We start from the raw sequence: 23,314 nt of genomic DNA, 5'->3' as shown, positions 1-23,314 counted from the left end.
CAGACTCATATTTTCTATTTTAAAAAAACTCCATTTTATTGGAAAACTGCAACGTTGTTGCATACTTAATAAATGGAATATTAGAATTCTGATTGATGGGGCATGTATTTGAATTTACGTTGAACCAGAGATCGTAAAATTACGGCTATTGGCTTCGCGATCAGAAGTTTATGTGTCCCTGTAACCCTATCTGCAATTATTAACTGGAATGGAATTAGATATTCCACAGTTTTTGTTACAAATACATTGTATAACGGTCGTACATTGCCGCATTCATCAAGATATATCTGATTTAGTTTTAATCGTTTTAATTAGAATCGTGAATGTCCTAGCACTTAAATTAAAAGAGATATTTTTAAACTGTGCAGTTAGATCTATTTCTATCAAAGCATTATTTTCATACAATGCTAACTTATTGAACTTCACAAATGTAGCATTTTGTTTTTTAAAAGTAAACTTCTTTCTCCAAAATTTATGGTGAATATATATTTGCAATTTTCAATCAACTTAATCAACAAGTTTAATGATTATTGGGAATTGCATCCTATAAATAGGGCTCTTTTATTTCCATTACATTAGGATTATTAGTCTTTTAACGTTGGTGTCTGATATCACACCTTGTTCCAAATGCATTCATATTTTTTTTAGGAATGAAATATTATACAGGGTGTCTCAATATTTCGGAGACATAGTACGTATTTTTTGAATTAAAATAAGTTCATTGGACACAAACCAAACCAAACAATGAAAAATAAGCGCGAACGTTAATTAATTTAAAACTTATGAAGCTTGTACTGTCAAAGCTCATTTGTAATACTACAATAAAATTCCATATTTTCGTCAACTGGTTTATTAGCACATACTAGATTTTATGCGCCTGCATAGGTTGATGTGACAAGAAATATTTTTTGTAAATTAGCTTCGGAAGAAAATATTTTTATTCTTCAAAAAGTATGCGCGATAGCGTTTTTCACAACAGACAAAAAATGTAGTAAATACTAGAACAATTTTACGAAAAACATTTAGTCGTCGGTGGAGTTGTAAAACATTTCTACTAAAATGTATGTAGAGGTGGGGGTAAGTTTCACCCTTCCCATGTGTTTTTTTTAATTTTTGTTAAAGTTTGGTGACCTGTAACGGACAAACGGAACACTTTCGTCCCGAGGTAAATTGTCTCCAATGAACTTATTTTGACTTTAAAAATACGTAGTATAGAACGTATAAAATGCGTTCTATGTCCACGGAATATTGAGACACCCTGTATATTAGACACTAAATTCGGCTAAACAGTTTTTAAATAGTTATATGTAATTTTAGAATCGTGCTAAATTTTGACATTGGCTTTCTCGTCGTTACTTAAAGCGTAAAGGACAAGTGTAAGAAAACTTAAAATTATTGGAGAAAAGAATATTACTCGAAATGGTCTAAATTATTTCAATCGAACTAAGAAATGCTTTCTGAAGCAGTTTCATTTTTTCTAGCTGGTTTCTACTAAATTAAAACTGAACGAACACGGACCAATCAATGTTGAAATAAGCCAGATCTTATCTAGGAGAAGGGCTTAACCAATCTTTTATATTAAAGGTTCAATTAAAAAATAGTTATTAAAGGCGTTTTTACAGCGAAATGAGATTTATGGGTAGGGTTAAAAGGTTTACTTTATAATATAGTTTTTCTGTAATAATATAATATGAGGGTGTTAAAAAAGATATTGATGAAGTGCAGCAATTTTTTATTATGTATATTGTCGTTAATTAATTAACTTTGCTCTATTTTGTCTTTACTTTAATGTAATTATGTAATAATTTCATATTTCAAATATTTTAATTTGACTTGCTGATCCCTTGCTAGTTATATTGTAATTTCAAACTTAAATATTTAGTTATCTGACAAATGTGTTAACAATAATTTATGAAATCAAATAAGTGCTTTGTTATTTAAGCTATCCATTATAAAATCTTGAAACATCATGATTATACAGGGTAGTCCGAATTGTATTTTTGAAACTTTGGCAGCATATTCTGCTAATAAAAATGAGTAAATAAGTTCGTATAAATTCATGTCCTAAAATGCTTCGTTTCGGACATACAGGGTGTAGAAGTTTTATTTTTATTTTTTCTGTCGTATTTGGATGAAAATTGGTGTCTATGATTTTTTTGGTATGAAAAATTTCATTTCGATATCAATATAACTCCGACTTGGGGGGCGCCACTTAATTATTTTTAACTAATTTGAAGATTAAGAACTTTTCGTACGTACCTGTATAAATCTACTGAGTGTAAAAATATACATTTCCGCCATTGTATACGTAAAAAAGATCTGTTAAAAAAACTGTTTTGTCATATTTTTTTCTAGAATAATTTATGATTAATTAATTAAAAGAAATAAAAAGTTCCTAAGTTTATCATTTCAGTCAAATAACTATGAAGTGAGCATGAGCATGTTTATTTTTTGCTAATGATGACATGTGATGATTTACATTTCAAATATCTTGAGAACGGTTACTCGTTGTGATTTTTACCAAGATACTTTTTTTAGGTAGAACCGACGAAAAGTTATTATTCTTCAAACCAGTTTAAACCTAATGTAGGTGGTGTCCTCTACAAGTAGGAGTCATATTAACATTTAAATCACCATTTACCATGTCAAAAATACTCAGGTACCAATTTTCATCTAAATATTGACAAAGTCATAAATTACTTGGAAAATTCGAAATAAAAATGAAACTTACACCCTGTACCTCCGAAATGTAGCATTTAGGACATAAATTTATAAGATTTTTTTACTTATTTTAATATTCAGCAGAATATGCTCTCGATATTTCCCGAATACAATTCGGACCATCCTGTAGAACAAAATACAATAATTATATCAAAAGCACCATTTCTTTGCTACGAGTAAAGAATAAGGTATGCTTTATGTTTTCTACTCTAAGAAATATTGCCCATTGTCTAAAATAATGAAATTATTGTGTAGGAGAGGTCGTATTTCATTTAGTCGACGGTATTGGTATGTTTTTAATTGGCTAAACTGTTGTGTCAGACTTTTATATATATTGCGATGTCATTTTAAAAACTGCTTTGTTACAACGAACTTTAAACTTATTTATTTCAAATAAATGATAGGTTGCTAACATTTGTCTTTTACTCTAGTAATTATTATTTCTATCAAAATTAAATGGCTGACTTTTGTTTTCTTAGAAAAAAAAACTTTTCTAGAATCTATAGAAATAAATTAATAATGAAACCTTTAAATGTTAACTAGAAAAGTGAAATATACTACCCCGCTGTATGATATGGAAGGTTACTATGAACAGACTATTAACTTATTCATCCAGATTATCAAAAAATATATTATTTTTTGATAATCTAAAATATATAAAATATAAGATATAATAAGAGAAAAACAACCATAGCCAATGAATGAGATCAGTCACAGAAGAATTGTTATAAACTTTAGAAATCGTTAATTTAACTTCAAAGAAGATAGTTGGAAGTAAATACAATTTTACATTCTTATGATTTAAAAAAAAATCTTGGCGCTACTTCAACATATTTGTCAAATTGGTTCAACTTTAACAACTAGTTACCATTTTCTGTCAGTTAAAAAAAATGCCAGAAATTTGCGTGAAATTGAAAGAAATTTATATTATTTCCATATTTTTTGATGGATTTTTGGATGAAGGATTTTTACTGTTGATAAAAAGTGTTAATTTTTTCCAAATTTTTGTTTACATTACCGAAGTCATTTGCAAACAAATGAGAATTAATGTCTTTTACTGGTTTTATCCCTTTGATATATATCGCAATTTATTTTTTTACACGTACATCTGTTATTCGAAAACACATTTATTATTCTCATTCACTTTTTACCCGTTAATAGTGTTGAACTTTAAAAAAATATTGAAAAGTCAATTAGGCTTTATATTAACATAACAAAAGACTGTGAAATCATAACTCCTGCAAAAAATATCCATTGACTATGAGATGAATGAAGCGTGTTTGACAGTTAATGGTGTTTGCTATGAATTTAAAATCGAGAAGGCTTTTAAAGTTTATTGGTTACCGTTAAGGAAAAATGAAGTATAAACAGTAATTTGGAAATATTATTTTTAACAATTTTAATAGCATGACTAAATATGAAAATAGGGAATTTATAATCATTATTTAAAATAAGTTACGTACAACTGATTTGAAATATTATATTCGTATTTGTATAATGAGCCTATCTGTTATTGAAATGGTGATATAATTAATTTAAGCTTAAGGCAAATGTATAATTAGTATACCTGATTTATATTAACTAAAAATAACATAAAGATTACATTTTCCATAAATTATTTTTCGGTATAATTGAGAAATATTTCGAAATTTTAATTAATTTTGATGTTTTTTATTATTTAGTCTATATACGCTAATTTTTTGTTACTAGTTATAGGAACCATGGGAAAAAAATATCCATCTTATCTGAGTTAAGCAGCGTTAAAAGCGATCAATTCAGTATCCATCAATTCAAGGTTAGTCAATGAATGCCTAAAGAAGCTGAACAAATTAGGCAAAGAAAATAAAGTCTTCCTTCTGGGTGCCGTCCCACCCAGGGATAGAAGGTAATAAAAAAGCAAATAATCTAACCTCTAGCCTCTGTAAAACCGTCTCTGATACTGGCGTTTGTCAAAGCTCTGGGACTGTATGATGAGTTATAACTGAAGGATAATGGATCTATAATGTCGCGGTGATTAATAAATAATATCTGAAAGCGGTTAAGAGACCGCCAAAAAAGTTTAGATTTGTAATTTCAACCTCAAAAAAGGATGTTGTGAAGAAAGGACGATTTTCAGTTTTTCCAATCATTATCAATTTTTAATTAAAAATGTACATATTATATTATATCGTCTGTTAATCAAAGTTGATATAGCAGATTTTTAATAAAACTATTTGGAAGTCACTGGTTTTTTTAAATTAACAGAGTACGGAGTTGCAGATATATTACAATGATGAAAAATATTTATTGATTATCAAGTGATTGGGAACGTGCTAAATATGCCACAAATAGACCTTCCGATGAATTGAAAATCAAAACTGGCTTTAGAATTTATCGGTTTCAATTTGGAAAACATGAAATAACAAAAATAAATATATATTTTTTTAAATTGAAATTGAAAATAAATTGCAATACATATTTATAAACCCCATTTGAGATATTTTTGATTTTGAGTACCTATATCTGTTTCAAAATAAAATTTCCAGTAAATAATTCTATCATCACGTATTGCAATTAATCTATCTGTAATCTGTTATACGTACTTTATATATTACGACGATTATATTGATGCTATTTATGTTTATTAATACAGTATGATAAAAAAACAACGTGAAAGACGGCCGGGGAATGACAATCGATGTGAATTTTAGCGAGGTCAATCTCTACATATCATTTATTAAATATTGTCATAAAACTTGTCAAAAATTAACACTAATTATAGAAGATTTAAAAAAGTATAGAGCCCCCCGTTTCTAGACATACAAATATATTTCCAAAAAATAATTTTTTCTCAAATTTTAAACTACACCATTTAAAAAATGTTTATTCAATATAAAATAAACTACAACCTCCTTAAGGCCCTAACCTAAAAGTATTATCGAAGCCAGCCGTCTTTGACGCCGTTTTTTTTTCGATCGTATGGTTGTGACGACAATTCCTGTTTTTTTATGCTTTTGCGTTAGAAAATATCCTATAGTTTTAATATGACTTATTTTCGTAGGTACTATAGATTTATAAAGATATATTTTTCAATTTATAGTTTTGATTTAACTGTATTTCAATATTAGAAAATGGCAGTGCCTTAAAATATTGATATTTTACGTAATTTCACGTTAAAGGGATAAAATAAAATAGGCTGAAGGAAGATGGAATCAGAAAGTGTAACGTAGAAAATAGAGGCAAACAATGAACGTTTCCCAAAAAAGTGCCTTGAAACCATAAGGAATGCTCACCTAACGGTATGGATGATGGAAAACTGGTGTTTACCTATCTCTTTTGTCCCTTGTTTTCGGTCTCTGGGGGGCTGGAATCATAAATCGACAGGAAGTGTCCTAAAAATTAGGGTTGCTAAATGAAAATTCCTTCGTATTTTGATCTTGTCTCTTTTCGTAATTAATAATCTTTCTCCATCGCCGGGTTTTCTTATAATTTACATATTCTGATATATAAAATCAGCGTCTTGTTTTAGGAAAATTTGTTAATTAAATTTGGTGAAAGGTATTCCTTTTAGAGGCTACAATTATAACTTACTTTGCTTAGTATTAAGAACCTGACAAAAGCAATCATAAGTTATTCATTAATATATATTATTTTTTTAGTAGCATTATTCTCTTTTTTTTTTAGGATCAGACAGGATGGACAGACAGTGCATTTTTATTATCCCCATATAGGCTCCAAACAATCAAGCCCATCACAGGGATCACTCTATACTGCGTTTCACAACTAGTCGCTGGATATAAGCAGTTACAAGGACAATTCAAAATTTAAATTGGTCATAGTAGATTAAGGCAATTAATTGTACATGACACTTTAAGCCCAAAATAAATATTTTAAGTTGAAAAATGTAGAAAAAAAAACAAACAAGAAGATAGGTAAGCATGCAGTAACATCACACATCACAAGTATGGATTTTCTATGCAGTATCACAGTAATATATATTAATTTTTTTCATAAAGTTCAAAACGTTCATAATTTTTTCTTTATCAGCTAAATTTTCACGGATTTCGCAACTTATTTGGAATCTACTTCTTTCTGTCGTGTATTGAGGACATTCACATATTATAATGTGGCTGACTGTCAACTCAACATAAAAGTCTATGTACACTGGTTAAGCAGGTATGTGCATGTGTCACTGCAGTATGTCCAATACAAAAACAAAGCACTCTGGATTCATCTGCTCGTCTTAGAGTAAAATGTAAGGGTGGAGTTGACGGATCCTGTTTTATTGAGTAAGTTTCTAAAGTTTACTTGTCCAGTCATAGTGCCATTCCCTTTCTATTCCTTTATGTAGTCGTACTTTAAGATCACATGTACTAATATCTGGAAAATTAATGGTATCTCTTCATCTGCCATAGTGTTGGCAAGAAGGATATTATTGTGGCTTGGAGCCCATATAAATCTTAGTTTTAATTCCTTTTTACCTGCACTTTTGTATAAGAGTCTGAATTTTTTAAAAGGTCTTGGACAAATATTCCAATAATTTTAGACACGATCTCCAAATCAGAAACAAACCAAACAAACCAAAACACTCTAGTTTGATTGTATTCCTCGATGACATAAAGATAGGGCTTTTCAGGTAGCAACATGTTCTGTGAATAAAGCTGTTGTTTCATGTCACAAAGTCCATTAGACTCGTTGAGAATATTTGTTTGTGCCAGTTTTGGAACCATCAGTATAAAATTCTATATATTCTCGTATTTTTGTTAAATGTAATCATTTTTATAAAGGACTCTTTAGTTCTAATGCAACTGAATCTAAAATCTTATTTCGATTCATATCACTTTTTCGTAATTAATATTCTTCATCTACAGTTGGGTTTCATTATAATTTGCATATTTTAATATATTAAGTCAGCGCCCCATTGTATGAAAATTCATTTATCGAGGAGAAAATTTAAAACTCATCAATTGCAGAGGACACAATTAAGAATTCGTTCAACATGAAAAAGCTGCAGGTTTGTTTTTTGATATTCATTATTTAGTTCTATTTTATCTTTATCATATGTTTATTTAGATTATTAGTTGTTTAAGAGTTAATTTTAGTTTGTCTTAAATTATTTTAAAAATAGATAATAATTTCATAGTCATTAAATACTTGTAGTATATCCATTATTAGAATAATTAATATTGAAGATAATATTTATTCTAGTGCTCTTTTTAAATAGTGAGAATGACAATCCATGATAATTTTGTCGATGTCAATCTCTAGATGTCATTTACTAAAACCTGACATAAACTTAGTAAAAAATTAGCAATAATTATAGCAAGATTAAAAAAGGATAGGACGTTTCCAGACACACAAATATATTTCCCTAAAATTATATTTTCTTGAATTTTAAACTACACTATTTAAAAGTAATTTTTACTCAATATAAAATTAATTTGCCAGTAAATGTCATTAAAAAAATAAAGAACAGTACAGGCCAAGTAATGACCTTTAGGGCTTGATTTCGACAAAATTATCATCGATTTTCATTCCCCAGCCATCTTTGAAGCCGTTTTTTTATCGTATGGTACCTGTCATCATAATAGTAATGCCATTGATCGTAAATGTTACTCCTTCCCAATAAGCATGCTTATTAACAACATCCAGTTTTTATTATTTCACTAACTATGAAGGAAGGAGGAAATTGGGACACATTATGGATTCCACGTCCCTACCTACCAAAAGGTCCCTTTCGGCAATTTTTTTCCCATTTAGTCCACTCTTGCCCTTTTTAGGGGTCTCATTTCAAGGGATATCACTGTTTTCAAATCTAAATACGCCTTAATTCGAGCCCTGTAATTTTGTACAACGTTAAATTGAAAGCAATGCTCTTTTAGTAAGACAAACCCAGGATTTAACACGAATAAAATAATAAAACTTTTACTGGCTACAATTTTAAAGGCGTAAAACTGGAAATTATGCATATATGAAATTTTATTTCTCTACAGAGCGCCCTATTGAGATGCGGGTTATCTCAATAGGGTTTAAAAATAAACATATTTCTCTAAATTCAAAACATTCAGTTTTAAGACATTCTGTATACATAACTAATTATTGATTTTTAAAATATTATACGCAAACTAGGAAGAGGGAAATCACACAACGAAAAGAGACGATAGGTCTTCTAGCTTTTCTCAATATTTAACTAGTGTTAACTAAAGCATATTATAGTTTAATTCCCTGTTATAATATTGTGCTAAAGCTTTTCTTTGTTTATTTCATGTGAGACTTATCTAATATATAAAATTCTCATGTCATAGTTTTAGTTACCATACTCCAACGACTTGACCTTTTTTAATTAAATTTTATATATATATATATATATATTCAGTAGGTCTGAGAATAGGTTATCTATTTTTATACTCCTAAGTGATTATATTATTGTTGAAATATTGTGTCAATTGACGTTTATAGCTTCGCACGTTTAATAAAACGTATTACAATGACAAAAATACTCTGTTAAATATCTAAACTAAGATTGTCTGAAAATAATGATTTGCATCGCTTATATTTCGTTCAATAATTTCCAAGGTTTATTTCTACTTGAAGATTTATTGGCATTTACGAAATAAAACGCTTATATTGCCTATTTATTACCATATAATCGTTTAAGTAGGCCACTGTGCGGTTTGTGGATTTGACCATTTTAGTTGTCACCTAAATTGGGATTGGTTGTTTTAATTAAAGGAAACTTTTTCACTGATGGAATGTTCTAATCAAGGCTCGAATTAACTAAATGAATAGATGTCTGCACAAGACTCAACTGTCATTAATATCACGGAGATGTATTTTTCAATAGAAATAGGCGAACCTAAAAATTATTTAAGAAAATATGTTGTAGGCTAGATTTACATTTATTTGTAACTGTAAGCTAAATAATGTCTATGTCTTTGTAGCAGGTTCATTTTTTCAAAATAGACTTTTGGGTATTTCCCCACTAGAAGTGAAGGTACAAAATAAAATGTACAAAATAGTTTGGTTTGGTTTGGTAATTTGGCTTTTATAATGTAATTTTAACAGAACGTCAACGCTTTATAATAGGCGTATCTGCTAAATTGAAGAGCTGTATGTAGATATTTTAAGTAGTTTTTTCTCTGTTATTTGTAGTTTTTTTGCTTCAGACGGCGGGAAGAGGAAAAGAAATATACTTCCTGAAAAATTAAGCATTTATTTGTCCGTCAGGCAAATTTGTATTATTATAATGCCGCTGACAAATTGGTCTACGTTGGATCAAAGCAGCGATCTTTACAAAAAGTAAATATTTTATCTTGTAGAATTACTTCTAGTAGCGAAATACCTACCCAGAAGACTTTTTAAAAGTCTCTGTAGGATGTGTTACAAAGAATTAAGTAAAAGTATACAAAATAATAACTCCTGAAAACCATTTATTCTAAAAAGTTTATAAGTTGACCCCATAAATCTGAAAGTATCTGGAATCTGAAGAAAGATGTCACACACCATGAGGGGTAAAATAAATTGTATTAAGCTACAGAAAAAAACAAATCTTTTCGACATCTTATTTGATAGCGCTCAATTATATACTGTTTGCCAACATGCGTGGGAGTTTTTGTTAGTTTTACACGGATAATTGTTTTCTTAACTGACTTCTTTAGTGTGTGTCTGCTTCATGACAAAAAGTTGAGTTTTGTAGCGAAATAAATCTAAGAAATGGTACAAAATCCCCTCGTTGTTTTTACATAAATCTTTTTGTTATTGAAAGAGATACTTAAAGTAAAGCTTTCTAAAGCTACAGATAATGACTGCTACGAAATGGTTATTTATTTTATAATAAAACATGATCTAGTTTATTAGATGTCCTATAACATTTGTTTCTCTGAATTTTATAACTTACTAGCTGACCCGGCAAATGTTGTCTTGCCATATAAATATTTTTTTACAGTACAACAGTCATTTTTATTTGCCGAGTCGAAAATTATCGAATTACTAATATCGCCATTAAAAAATAGGGGTTGATGGTAGGAGGGTAAAAATTTAGGGTTGTATGTATTTTTTAATGCCACATCATAAAAAATAAAATAAACATTTTCTCTAAAAAATAAAAAAAATGGGGTGGACCACCCTAATCACTTAGCGGTATAAAAAAATAGATAACAACCTACTCTCAGACCTACTGAGTATACTATATATAAAATTTCATCAAAATCGTTCAAGCCGTTCCGGAGGAGTATGGTAACTAAAACTGTGACACGAGAATTTTATATATTATATGTTATATATTTTTACATTATAACAATCAACAATATTCATGTAATTCATAGAAATAATGTTTTATTTGAAATGTACCTAAAAACAGATTTAAATTATATAAATCATTAATTTTAATTGTATCCGTAGAATTAATTTTGACAGTTGCAATGGATATCGATAAATATTTGGATTTCACTGGTAATAAGTTAACAACAAAGTAATGAAATGAATGAAAACGATGTCACAGTAGGCGTACAAAGTAAATTAATTATATTTTTAGCATCGAAGAGATTATGTATCCATTTAGTTATTTTTATATTCGCCATTTCTGGAAGCTGTGAAATTTAAATCAATTTAATCTCTAGCATGCTTTTGCTGCTACGTAAATATTTTATATAATATAAAAGAACTCGTTTTCGGCAACGCGCAAAAGCATCATAGTGATATAGTGATTCACGACCAGACCATTGTTGAAAAGCCATAAAATCCCAATTTTAAACGAAAATAAAAATGAGAAAGCATATTAAGGCTAGTACAGGTTTCTACTTTATAATACAATGCTTTCTATTTTATCGGTCGGTGAATATATTAGACAGTGTATCCCATGTTTCACTTAAAGAAGCAGGAAGCGCTAAAGAGCTCTAAGATTCAATACGCTTTAATTTCTTTTCTTAGATTTTATACAAATTTAATTTACTATCCTTTCCTACTATCATCAGCTTAATTTTCGCCTAACTTACAAATGTGCTTTACGACGAAAAAATATGTACAGGGCGATCAAAAATGATTGATTTGTTCCTTTGGTTGACAATAAATTTACAACATTAAAATATTTATCGGCTGTTATCACTAGCGTCAGAACGAACCAAAAATTAAATAATATGACCTTTTTTACGATATTTAACTTTTTTTTTCAAAATGTAAGACTAGTTAAAACGACATGAAAAATAAATAAATTGAATAAGTCTATTAAAAAATTTAATAAAAATGTTTGTTACCAAACCAAACCAATCCAACACTTAAGCAGCATTAAAAGTGATCAACATCACCAATTCGAAGTTGGTCAAAAAATGGTCAGAGAAGCTGAACAAATTAGGCAAAGATAATAAATTCCTCCGATAGAATCTAGCTAGAAAAGCAGCGAACACTCCACTAACTGGACCAGAACCGTTCTGCTTCCCAAGGGGAAACCAACTTTAACCGGAACTGAAGAACCTGGACAACTTCTCTTGTGATTATGTAAGTGTTCCTTTTCCATGTTAAATACTATATTTGTATTGCAAAATAGTAATTTTTTACATTAAAAAATATTTCGATTTCACAAGTAACAAAGTCAAAACTCGTAAATTTTCAAGAAGATAAAGAAAAGCTAAAACTGACTATATATAATTCCTGATCGCGCCATAGTATGATAAAAACGGAATAAAAAGAAATAATTTTTAATTGATACAAATACTAGAATGAAATTGTCTTTGAATGAAATCTGTATTTAAGTATTTACTGAGGTTTTGGCTGTATATACATAGATATATTTTTTTATTTTTAACTTTCTATATCCATACTTAGATATCTGTCTGATGCCAATACTATGTTATTTAAAATATGGTTTATCTTTTCTGATCATTGTGACAGTTTAATAGTTAGAAGACAGGGGTACATTAAAAATCTTGTCAGATATATTATTTCTACAGCCTGAAGGTGTTAAAGAGGGATTTCCTAACACGTATTAATTCCCAGGTTAAAATATATTTTCACTATCTCCAAATATTTCGTTTTATACCTTTAACCCTTTCGGCAAGCTTAAATAATGGTTCGGATATAAAATCCGTTTAACAGATTATACAAGTAAGAAGCTATAGAACGAAACCTCGAGAATAGTTTCAAATAAATTTGTTCACTTGCCAGATAGACACTTACTGGTTTCTTGAGTTTAAACAGATTATATCGTGACTCTCGGTTTCTGAAAATAATGTAATGTAACTAAATATACAATGTGTTTCTTTTTGGTCCTTTTTACTGAAACGGTGGAGGAGAAGCTAATTTATTTTAATTACTCTTATCTTTATCTTGCGCTAATTGCAGCTTAATTAATTTATTCTATCCCTATATCGGCTATTATTGGGGGTAAAACGATGATTAAAGAAACCCCATTTTGTGAAATATTACGGTTAATTGAAGTGTTGAAGTGTTACTAATTTGTTTAATTTGTTACGTGCGAACTTTACGGGATTTTAGTATAAAGATTATTCTATTTCTCGTTTAACTTGAAAATGTAAGCTGCTGTTAAAATTAGCATATTTCGTAAGTTTGCATATATTTGTGTCTTATGGGATTATAATTTCATATTAAAGGATTATCTTAAAATATAAAAACCTTCTATTGTCTGATTTAATTTAAAGTTATATTTTAATCGTTCTAAATTAGCCTTAAGTGCTAAATATTGGACCAAAGTAGATTACGGTAAGAAACATTTTAGACAATTTAGAGCTTAAAATATTTACTATTATTCTATTTTCTTTATTCTATTGATAAAATCATTATAATTTTATATTTGTCATGATTTAGGTTTTATTTAGTTTAATTTAACTTAAATTTATTTTTTAATTATTCAAAATTAAGGAATAAATAAATGTTGGTCGTCAAATAAATTTATAGGAGAAATATATTTGTGTAATGTAGAGAGGCATTTACTATGTTAGTTTTTTCTAAGATCTTTTATTTTATTGATATTAAAGAACTTCGTGCAAAGAAGGAATTAACAGAATTTTATTGCGTTTGCATGTAACAAGGTGTTTGCCTCTGTTTTCTTGTAGCTCCGGAGATAAATAGCATAGTTTTGTGATATAGTTACCACTATAAATATTCGACTTATTTTTTTTGGTTTCAATGAGATTATTTTAATTTAAATGCTGTCTATAGCATTATATTTTTCTGTTTCGGGGAATGTTACCATTAACATAACGTATTATTTTAAGTAAAATGATAAAATACTTAGTACACAAATTTATCTGAGGTAGTTATGCTCGAAAAAAAAACATTAGTAATGCCAATATTGTTGTGTTTTATGAGACTCAGGTTATGCCATTGCCAATTTTGTGGAAATAGAATTATTAGTATAATTAATTACATAATATTTAGAAATCGAAAACAAATGGAAAAGTAGCCTTGTTATACTGTTCTAATATATAAAGTGTATTAAATCATTTCTAAATCATAACAGGTCTGGATATGAATCACGTTTGCTTATATTTATTGGAAAAAGCTTCAGATTATAGTTTTTTTAATATATTAATAAAGGTTTAAGTATGTATTGCAATACATATATTATTTTTTAAATATATTTCGCTATATTTCCCTTACGGTTTAGCATATATAAAGTATTTTTTAGTATCTGGGCATTGTAATGAATTGTTTTGATTTAGAGTGGGACAAAAAAATGTCAAAAGTGAGTATCAAAATCTGCTTTACCTCATACTTTACGAAACAATAGCTTTATTTTAAAATTAGTCTGCTAGTAATTTAAATATATTAATGTTGTCTATTGCATTATATTTTTTAGAATAATAAAATAAAAAAGTAGCTGCATAATATTTTTCAAAATCATATGCAAAATATAATTATATGTATATAACATATTTTGCTAATGTAATTAATTTCATTTTTATTAAAGTTTAAAAAATACTATATTGTTGTACTGTGGTAATTTTAGTTTACCAACTCAAATTAAAATTTGTATTTTTGATTGTATTGATAATTCAAATTCGTCACCTTAAAGGCAAAGGGATATGTATTATGTATGATATAGAAAAGTAAAGAGGAAAGTATGAATAGTATATTATATGCTTTTTTGGAGTTGATATATTTAAGATTTAATTCTTTTAATAATAATATGAATATATTATGCTGTATTGTGGTGATTCCTATATTGAAAAATATTTTGTCTGCCATTTATTAGTATTAAAGTAAAGCCCTATACTCACTATGCGCTGATGCGGTTTGTAAATACGTTGACTTGAAGCGCCAATGCTTCAATGCGATAAGTTGTGCGGCGCGGCGGTTCGCTGAGATGTCAAACGAACCTACGCATCGCATCGACGATCCGAATGATGCTCACTGTAGACATGGACGAATCAAATCAACGCATCAGCGCATAGGTTATGTTAGTTCTATATAAAACATTTTTATTTTTTATTGGTGATATATTATTTTTAGGTTAAGTTAAGAAACTAAGCTTCAACTTCGCCAGTTGTAATTTTTTTTAAACTTCGCAATAAAGTTTTTATTATTTTATTATTATAATTATTATTATTATTTAAAACATTACAAAAAAATTAATATTTCTTTTAACTGCTAAACTTAAAAAATTAATTAGGAGTAATTTTCTGTTATATGATTGTTTATAATTTGAGAGTGATAATAAATAATCTATTACATATATTATTTTATCCGTAACTATAATGATAAATTCCAGTGGCGGATACAGAGAAGGGCCCATGGAACCCAGGCCCCCCTGAAATATATAAGTTGGGTTACATAATAGGCTTTTCGGTTAAAAATGGCGCCCTGAAAAGTATATTCTACAGTAGTTTTATTTGCCCCCCCTCCTAAAATAAATTCCTGTGTCGGCCCCTGATAAATTCACATATCTTATAATAATAATTATAAGTAGTAATTTTATTTATTGCAAGTATATAAGAATATTATTACAAAGTATATATCCCCAGGAAGGGACTGCATATCTCGCCGAATATTTACGTCTAAGGAGTAGCTATTTTGAGGATGGCATTTGCCAAGAAGGAGCGCAATTATGCGATGATTAAGTAAACACAGAGTCTTTTTAATTAAACGGTTTAAAAGTGGAGATAAAGGATATTAAAAATCTACTTAAGAAAGTATTTAAGTTTTACGGTTTAAATAAAAAACCGTGCCATGTTTAAAGTGATTACGACTTACCTTCGCTAAATTGATCGAAGTTCTTAATGACATTTTCGGCATTTTTCCTCGCCTTATAGAACCATTCCGATGAATTGCTGAGATAATTGTATTCGACTGCAAGGTCTTTTACCAGAATCCCCCCTTCGGGCAGACGATAAGCGTAAGGACAAAAGAGCAAGTAATCTTTGTACTGGTACTGGTCGTAGCAGTTGCCGGCAGCAAAGATAACATCGTCGAATTCAACCATAGAGAACACAGAGGCGTACAATAAATATTCCGAGTCCATCACTTCAGGCTCGGCATATTTCCATAGTCGGGTTAACATGTTAGCTTTATTTACAGCGACGTCTGCCTCCACGCGAAACCTTTCTTGGGCGTATCCATCTACCACCCCTTCTTGCAGGGTTAAATTAGTTCCGGCAGTGCAGTTATCCCCCAGCAAGTGTTGCGTCTCTACTATTCTTAAAAAATGCGTTACAATGTCTACGTCCTCGCCAGCAGCATCAAAAGTTCCGTTGCCATCCTGATCAGTCTGATTAAAATCATACCCCATGATCGTCTCCCCCGAGAAATCGCTTAAATATAACAACGAGTTATCATAGAAGTTGTTATTAACAGGTTCATCTGTGTCAAGATCAGACCTTACGATTTCGTTGTCTGTCGTTGATACTTTACCAACCATCTCTTTGCCCAGCGCAGATACCGTAACGTTGTCTTCTAAAAATACTGACTTCTCATTAATAAATTGTTTGATTCTCTTTTCAGCATTCTTGTGGTTACGATTACCCGTTCTTCTGAGTCGAATTAGGCGCGATCTTTGGTGTCTAATTTCGATCTCTTCGTCAATTAGATCTGCGGCGAGTAAATTTATTAGTAAGAAAATAGTAGCGAATTTGAGTTCCATCGTCGAGTTACGGAGAGGAAGATGTCATGTTAATCGAATTTTAATTTCAAGTGGATTCTACGTAAGCTGCCGGGGTGCGAGTTAAAAGTTTCATAGTTGGAGAACTGGAGAGATCTCGACGCGTAATCGGTTGGAGAGGGAGTGAAGCTCTGAGCGACCGGATTGCTAGGGCACGGGTTTTAAACTGAGCGCTGGCAAGAGCGAAATACAAGAAGGATAAGATATCGCGACGGCGCGGTTTCGTCTCACCCTATATATGTTTCTAGTTTTGTTAATTAATCTTAACTTATTCTATTATCAGATTTATAAAATATCCATTCTTACGATATATAAATAGTATTTATATGTCGTATGAATGGATATTATTATGTATTCATTAAATATATAATATATAAAAAAATAATTCATATCTTAAGAAATAAACATTTATTATAAGAGATCCTTTAGTTATCAAGTATCAAAAAATGTATATAATCAATCAATTTTCAGTAACAATCAAAGATAATTCTCGTAAACTTTTTAAATTTTTTATAATAAATGTTATCTTTTTTCTCTTTCGTTGAGATAGGAAGTTATACTTCAACTCCGTCTTTTGTAATAATTTATGTTAATTGTTGCAATAAAAACTTTAATTATTACTATTATATATACATACCACTGTTGATTGTTAAAGCAAGGAGAAAATGCAAACAAAATGACAATAATATACGAATTTAAGTGCATCAAATTTTGCTAAAAAATGCAAAAATATGCAATTATTCTAAAGGTTATTATTATTTCTTTAATTTTTACGTTACAAATTTTGATAAGAATTAAACATCAAATTTAGTAAAATTAATTTCACAATAGTACACCATATTTTTTTTGTTTAATTTTTAGAAAATACAATTTTTTATTAATTTCATAAGACTATACCATATGGCCGAAAAAAAATGGCGTCAAAGAAGGCTGGGAAATGACAATCAATGATCATTTTAGGGAGTTCAATTTCTAGACATCGTTTACTAAAAATTTACATAAAGTTTAAAATAATTAACATAAATTTTGTCAAACATTAACATAAATTTTGTCAAAAATTTACACTAAACACAGATTAAAAAAAGACTGAACCAAATGAAAGTCTCACACAAATCTATTTCCAATTTTTTTTCTCGAATTTTAAATTACGCTGTTCAAAAATCATTACTACTCGATATAAAAATAAATTACATTTTTTTTAATGCCAACTGGCAGCAAACACCATTAAAAAATAACAAAATTTCGCTTCAGGTAAGTAACGTCTTTGGCGCCGTTTTTTTCGATCGTATGGTATAATAAAATATTAACATAAAATATTTGAAAAAAAAATGCAAAACAAGCTGCTTGATTGAAAAAAATCATTTTCTTCCAATGAACAAAAATTCCGTGCTATGTTTTTATTTTTTCATCTCTTTTCTAATCTAGCGCCTACTAAAAGGAAGTTGTTAAGGAAAACATCTGTCAAGGATCTCTTAATTTTATATACAATAATTCATATTATGACTGTATGTCTTTTTTGTTTAATTGTATTTTAAAAATATAATAAATTGTGTGTTTTTAAAGTAACAATTTATATTGTATTGTGATTTGTAAAATTTCATTTTTTAGGGAATTCTTAAGATATTCCTTTTCTTATTTAGTGCAAGCCATAGACAAATTTTTAAGACAACAATTATAACCTTTTTTAGATTTCTAAATAATGTCTAAACATTTGTTGCGGATGAATTTCCTCAAAAAAGACTTCTGGGTATTTCGCCACTAGAAGAAAATTTACGGAATGAAATCGTTATTTTTTGTAAACACCGCTGTTAAATGTTGATTCAAGAAAGATCAATTTGTCAGCAATATTTTACTAATAAAACAAATTTGCCTAACGGAGAAAAAAAGTTTCAGGAGGTATACCTCCTTCCGTTGCGCATCGTAGGAAGCTTTTTTCTTTCATATATTTTCTTCTAGTGGCGAAATACCCAGAAATATTTTTTGAAGCAAAAATATTATAGCTGTTTAATAGTTATAATAATTTTTAATAAAATAGTTATTATATTATTTCATATACATATTTTTATTAATTGAATAATTATAACGAATATTAAAAAAGATATCCAATAATATTCATAAAAGTAAAAGATGGAAAAGTTTGATTAAACAAACTTCTTAAGAACTGCTCTAAAGTTTTGTTCAGATAAATTTTAGAGAATTATTAGAACTCGTGGGGGTAGATTGGTTCACGGGTCGCTCATGAAAATCACTTTCAGGAGTAACACGCTCCACTGAAAATCCAATACAATACTAATCATGGTGTGTATATAATCTTCCTTATCACATCAGCTTATAGGCTATGCTGGAAATAGCTACTGCTAGCTACGTTTACTCTATATGAATAATGTCTATATTAGTTAGCATAAAATGTGGCGTGTATATTTTTATTATTTTATTTAGTGACAATATTTGAATATATCCATAAAACAAGTTTCTTTTATTTTCTTTCTAGTTTATAGAAGGAACGAATAGTTTTGTATGAACTAAAACTCGTAGAACAGAATCAGTAAGTCTAGAAATAGATTGAGACGCAATTTTATGAATAATACATAATAGCAGAATGCGATAATCGAGTAAGATAATTGCAGGCAAGAGCGGTTAACTAGTTTCAAAACCACTTACAACATCTAAAGGAAATTAATGAAGCAATAATTAAGAAAGTTGAAGGCAATAACTCAGTTAGGCCTACGTAGAGTTAATATGAAAGCTACCATTAAAATAACATATTATTTTTTACGTAAATTGATAAAATACCTAGTATATACAATTTTATGTCAGGTAGTTACGCTCAAAATCGGACATATTATTATTTTTGTCTAATGTATTTTAGTTATATTAATAACTGTTGCTTTAGGATAATCTGATAAAATATCCCTAAAAAATATCTAGATTAATAAATTACAAAAAAAAATTATTAGTAATGCCAATGTCATTTTTTATTGTAATTTGTGAGAGATAGGTTATACCATTCTCATTTTTTTGGAAATAGAAGTATTATTATTATTACTAATTACATAATTTTTAGGAATAGAAAACAAATGGGAAAGTTAGCATCGTTATACGGTGTTGAAACATATGTAAAGTATATTAAATCATAACTGATCTGGTTATGAAACACGTTTTCTTACATTTATTGACAAAATTCAGATTATAGTTATTCAAAAACTTCAGATTATAGTAGTAATATTTTTTTTTAATAAATTAACAGGTTTATGTATTTATTCTAATACATATAGTATAGTATTTTTAAAAAATATTTAACATCACTTGTAATATCATACAACGCTGACAAGCGAACCTTTGGGTCGGCGTTTATGTACAGGAGTGAGTCGTCATGGCAATCTAGTAAGTCGGAGTGAGCAAAAATACGAAGTATTTATTATATAACTACTTAATCTGACGCTAGTTTCCGTCTTTATTCAGTACATCTTATTTTACTAAGCGTGTTGACCGTATTCTTCGTACACATGAAAACCGGCACCCAAGACCAGAAATGCCGACCCTTAGTTTACAGGGTGTCCCAGAAATAAATGCAAGTATTTTAAGGGGTGGTAGATTTCGATAAAAGAAACATATTTTCTTTTTATCGTTTATCAAATAAGTCCAAAATCACGGAGTTATTTTACTTTGAAAATTTCCAAAATTAAATGATTTTTGCTAAAATTTTGAGAACCACTGGATTTTTTCTTTCTTGTAAATTTAATCTAAACCCTATGTTGCCATATTATCAAGAAATTATGTTTTTTTACTATACTACCAGTTAAAATACTTGCACTTATTTGTGGGACACCTTGTATAAAGTATTTTTTATTATTTTGGCAAAGTAATGAAGCATAATCCGAATTGCAACGCTTATTTTAAGTTTATCGGATATTATACTGTTACCTATTTGTTTTTTATTTCTTTGTTTTATTTTTTGTTCATAATTTTTCTATTTCTTCCTATTGTTAGTACATCGAAAGTTTCTAAATTTGTATTAAATTTATGTTAGGCATTAAATTAGTACCCGTTTAAGTTTATATATCCATGTACCATATCTGTTTTGCAGGTTTAATTAAAAATAAAACTAGGACCGCTATAACAAATCACATATATTTTAAATATTCCTCTATTGGGCTTATTGCTAATCTCTGAATATTTTATTTAACTTAATTAAAATACACAAATAAAAGTTGGCAATTAAATTTTGACAAAATCATATGAAACAACACAAGATCTATTTCAAAAAAAATATATTTACACAATTACCTAATGTGTACAATACTCATTTCACTGTTATTTCGTATAATTGAATAAACCATTTCCTATTACTATTTTTTGTTTAGTTGGAAGTTTTATTAAATTAGTAAATCTCCAAATTGTCATAATTGCGAAAGGGTTTAGATAAAAAATAATACTTGAATACTTTACATAGAACAACAGAAAAAAAGAATCTATAATTCTTTGCTACAACGCATTTGGAAACGCCTATAACTAAAAAATTCATGAATAGAGAAGTTATTCTCATTCAGGTAATATTTTATTTTTAAATGCATAGATAACAGGCTTTTATATCAAAAGTTCCGTGCTCACTGGATGATTTTTGTAGACATTTAAAATTTCATGAAAGTTTTATGTAGGCACCTAAAGGCTATTTGCTAAATATAATTTTTTATCTCGTTTTCTATACGACTATTCATATAAAGTTATTTCGCAATTCATACATTTTTTATGTATGTTATCTAACTTGTAATTATCTTTTTATTCATTTACTTTCATAACTGCGCGTATAGGTATGTCTGCATTAAAAATATAACATTTTATATATTTATTTAAAAAATATTATTTCCTTTCATTAAATAATAATAACCCAGTTCTAAAATGTAATTTCTAATTTAAATATTTTTATTTATAATTAAGTATTGAACTTATAAAGGGTGTCTAAAAAACACATGCCATCTCTTGTTGATATCATTGTCGTTCCATAAACGCAAAATCACAATTAATAAAATTAAAATAAAATTTAAATTATTTATTTTATATAACTTATTATTAAATTTTATTAAAATTTATAACAATGATGTTCAGTCCTACTTATAGCAAATTCCCAAATAAATACAATGGTATTAAAATGGAAAAATTATTTTATATTTTAGAAAGTTTGGCGTAGAATTCATCAAATCTAACATCCTGTATGATTTAAGATTATGATGTTTATAGTAAAGTTAAGTATAGACCATCTAAATTAAATACCTAATATAGTTTTGATTTCAGGACAGTTCTTGTATTTCTAATATTTTTATTTAATTAAGGTTGAAAAATATAATTTTTTTATTTATTTATTAATATCTCTGAAACTATCGAAATATATTTATTCATATCTTAGGATTATGTAAATCGATTTAAAAAAAGTCAAAAATGCAATAATATATAGAGTGTTCCATTTAACAAATATCATCCCGATCCACTCACACTTTTTTAGAGCCACTCTATAGAAGTTAAAATATTTTCTTTTCATACATCCTTGTATATACATACTTTACGTTTACACTTAAACAAAATTCCCAAGTTTTTTACTCCAGGAGCTAGAGATGCCTGTCGCACTATTGCCGGGCCCTGTAGAAGTAAGAAGTAAATACAGTGAGGTGCCCCCTGATGCCCCGAAGGTTGAAGGTGACTTTTTTAGCATTTTCTTTAGCATGTCTTATTATTACGTGAGGAATCTCCGTACAAGAGATAACAAATGTTTTTTGAAACACCCTGTATATACTAGAGTAAGACTTTTACAACTTCAAAATTAAAAACAATTATCAATGAAAGAAAATATCTTATTTCATCAAAATTGTAATTTTAAAAAACACATATTATGCAATTCATTAATCTACCCTTTTTACAGAGATTTATAATTAAGTTCTAAAATAAATCAAGTTTAAAGTTTTAGTAGTAATTAGTTTTCCGCTCGCCATTGTATTATCTGTACAATTATCTAAATTTTTATAACATGAATTTAGACTTAGAGTTTTTCCTGCTTAACGTTGAAAAAGGGGTTATACAATAGTTTGCGTGGCCTTTGACAAAGTACTGGTGAAAAGGTTAACGCTAATCTCAGGGTTTTAAGTTATTCTCAGTATGGGGTAAATATTTCAAATAAAGAGCTAGCAGGAAAACTACGTTTATACCTTCGCGTGTGTGAATTCTAGTTGTATTACAGTGAAAAACTGTTATTTGCTTTATAATTTCGTTAGTAAATTAACGGGATTGTGGATTATAAGTTACATTAATTTTCGATAATAGGATTAATTAATTTCACACAGTAGGGTATGGTTGAAACGATTTGGCTTTTATTTTTTGTAGTATTGTTGTTTATTACCTGAGCGATGATGATATGTTAAATTCAAGAACGGCATTTCTATCTTTGACAGGGCTATACTATTTTAGTTCCTTGCTATTTTGAGGAGTATACAATATTAAAAAAAAGATTCGTTT

The 23,314-nt window shown here is 28.6% G+C and overlaps 1 protein-coding gene across 1 annotated transcript in view; it reads right to left on the bottom strand.

The window, feature by feature from the left end:
* Positions 1 to 16,954, bottom strand: part of LOC115882458 (probable G-protein coupled receptor CG31760) — a 216,307-nt gene extending 199,353 nt beyond the window's left edge. Inside the window, exon 1 of the mRNA XM_030900525.1 lies at positions 15,907 to 16,954. Coding sequence (XP_030756385.1) covers positions 15,907 to 16,792 — 886 coding nt within the window. The 5' untranslated portion in view covers positions 16,793 to 16,954. The remainder of the gene's footprint in view (positions 1 to 15,906) is intronic.
* Positions 16,955 to 23,314: the final 6,360 nt, after the last annotated feature.

Source organism: Sitophilus oryzae, unplaced genomic scaffold (assembly GCF_002938485.1).
Source record: "Sitophilus oryzae breed Bouriz unplaced genomic scaffold, Soryzae_2.0 scaffold_177_pilon_pilon, whole genome shotgun sequence".
Lineage (NCBI taxonomy): Eukaryota > Metazoa > Arthropoda > Insecta > Coleoptera > Curculionidae > Sitophilus > Sitophilus oryzae.
The sequence above is the reverse complement of the archived record's forward strand: the minus strand, read 5'-3'. Positions and strand labels throughout refer to the sequence as shown.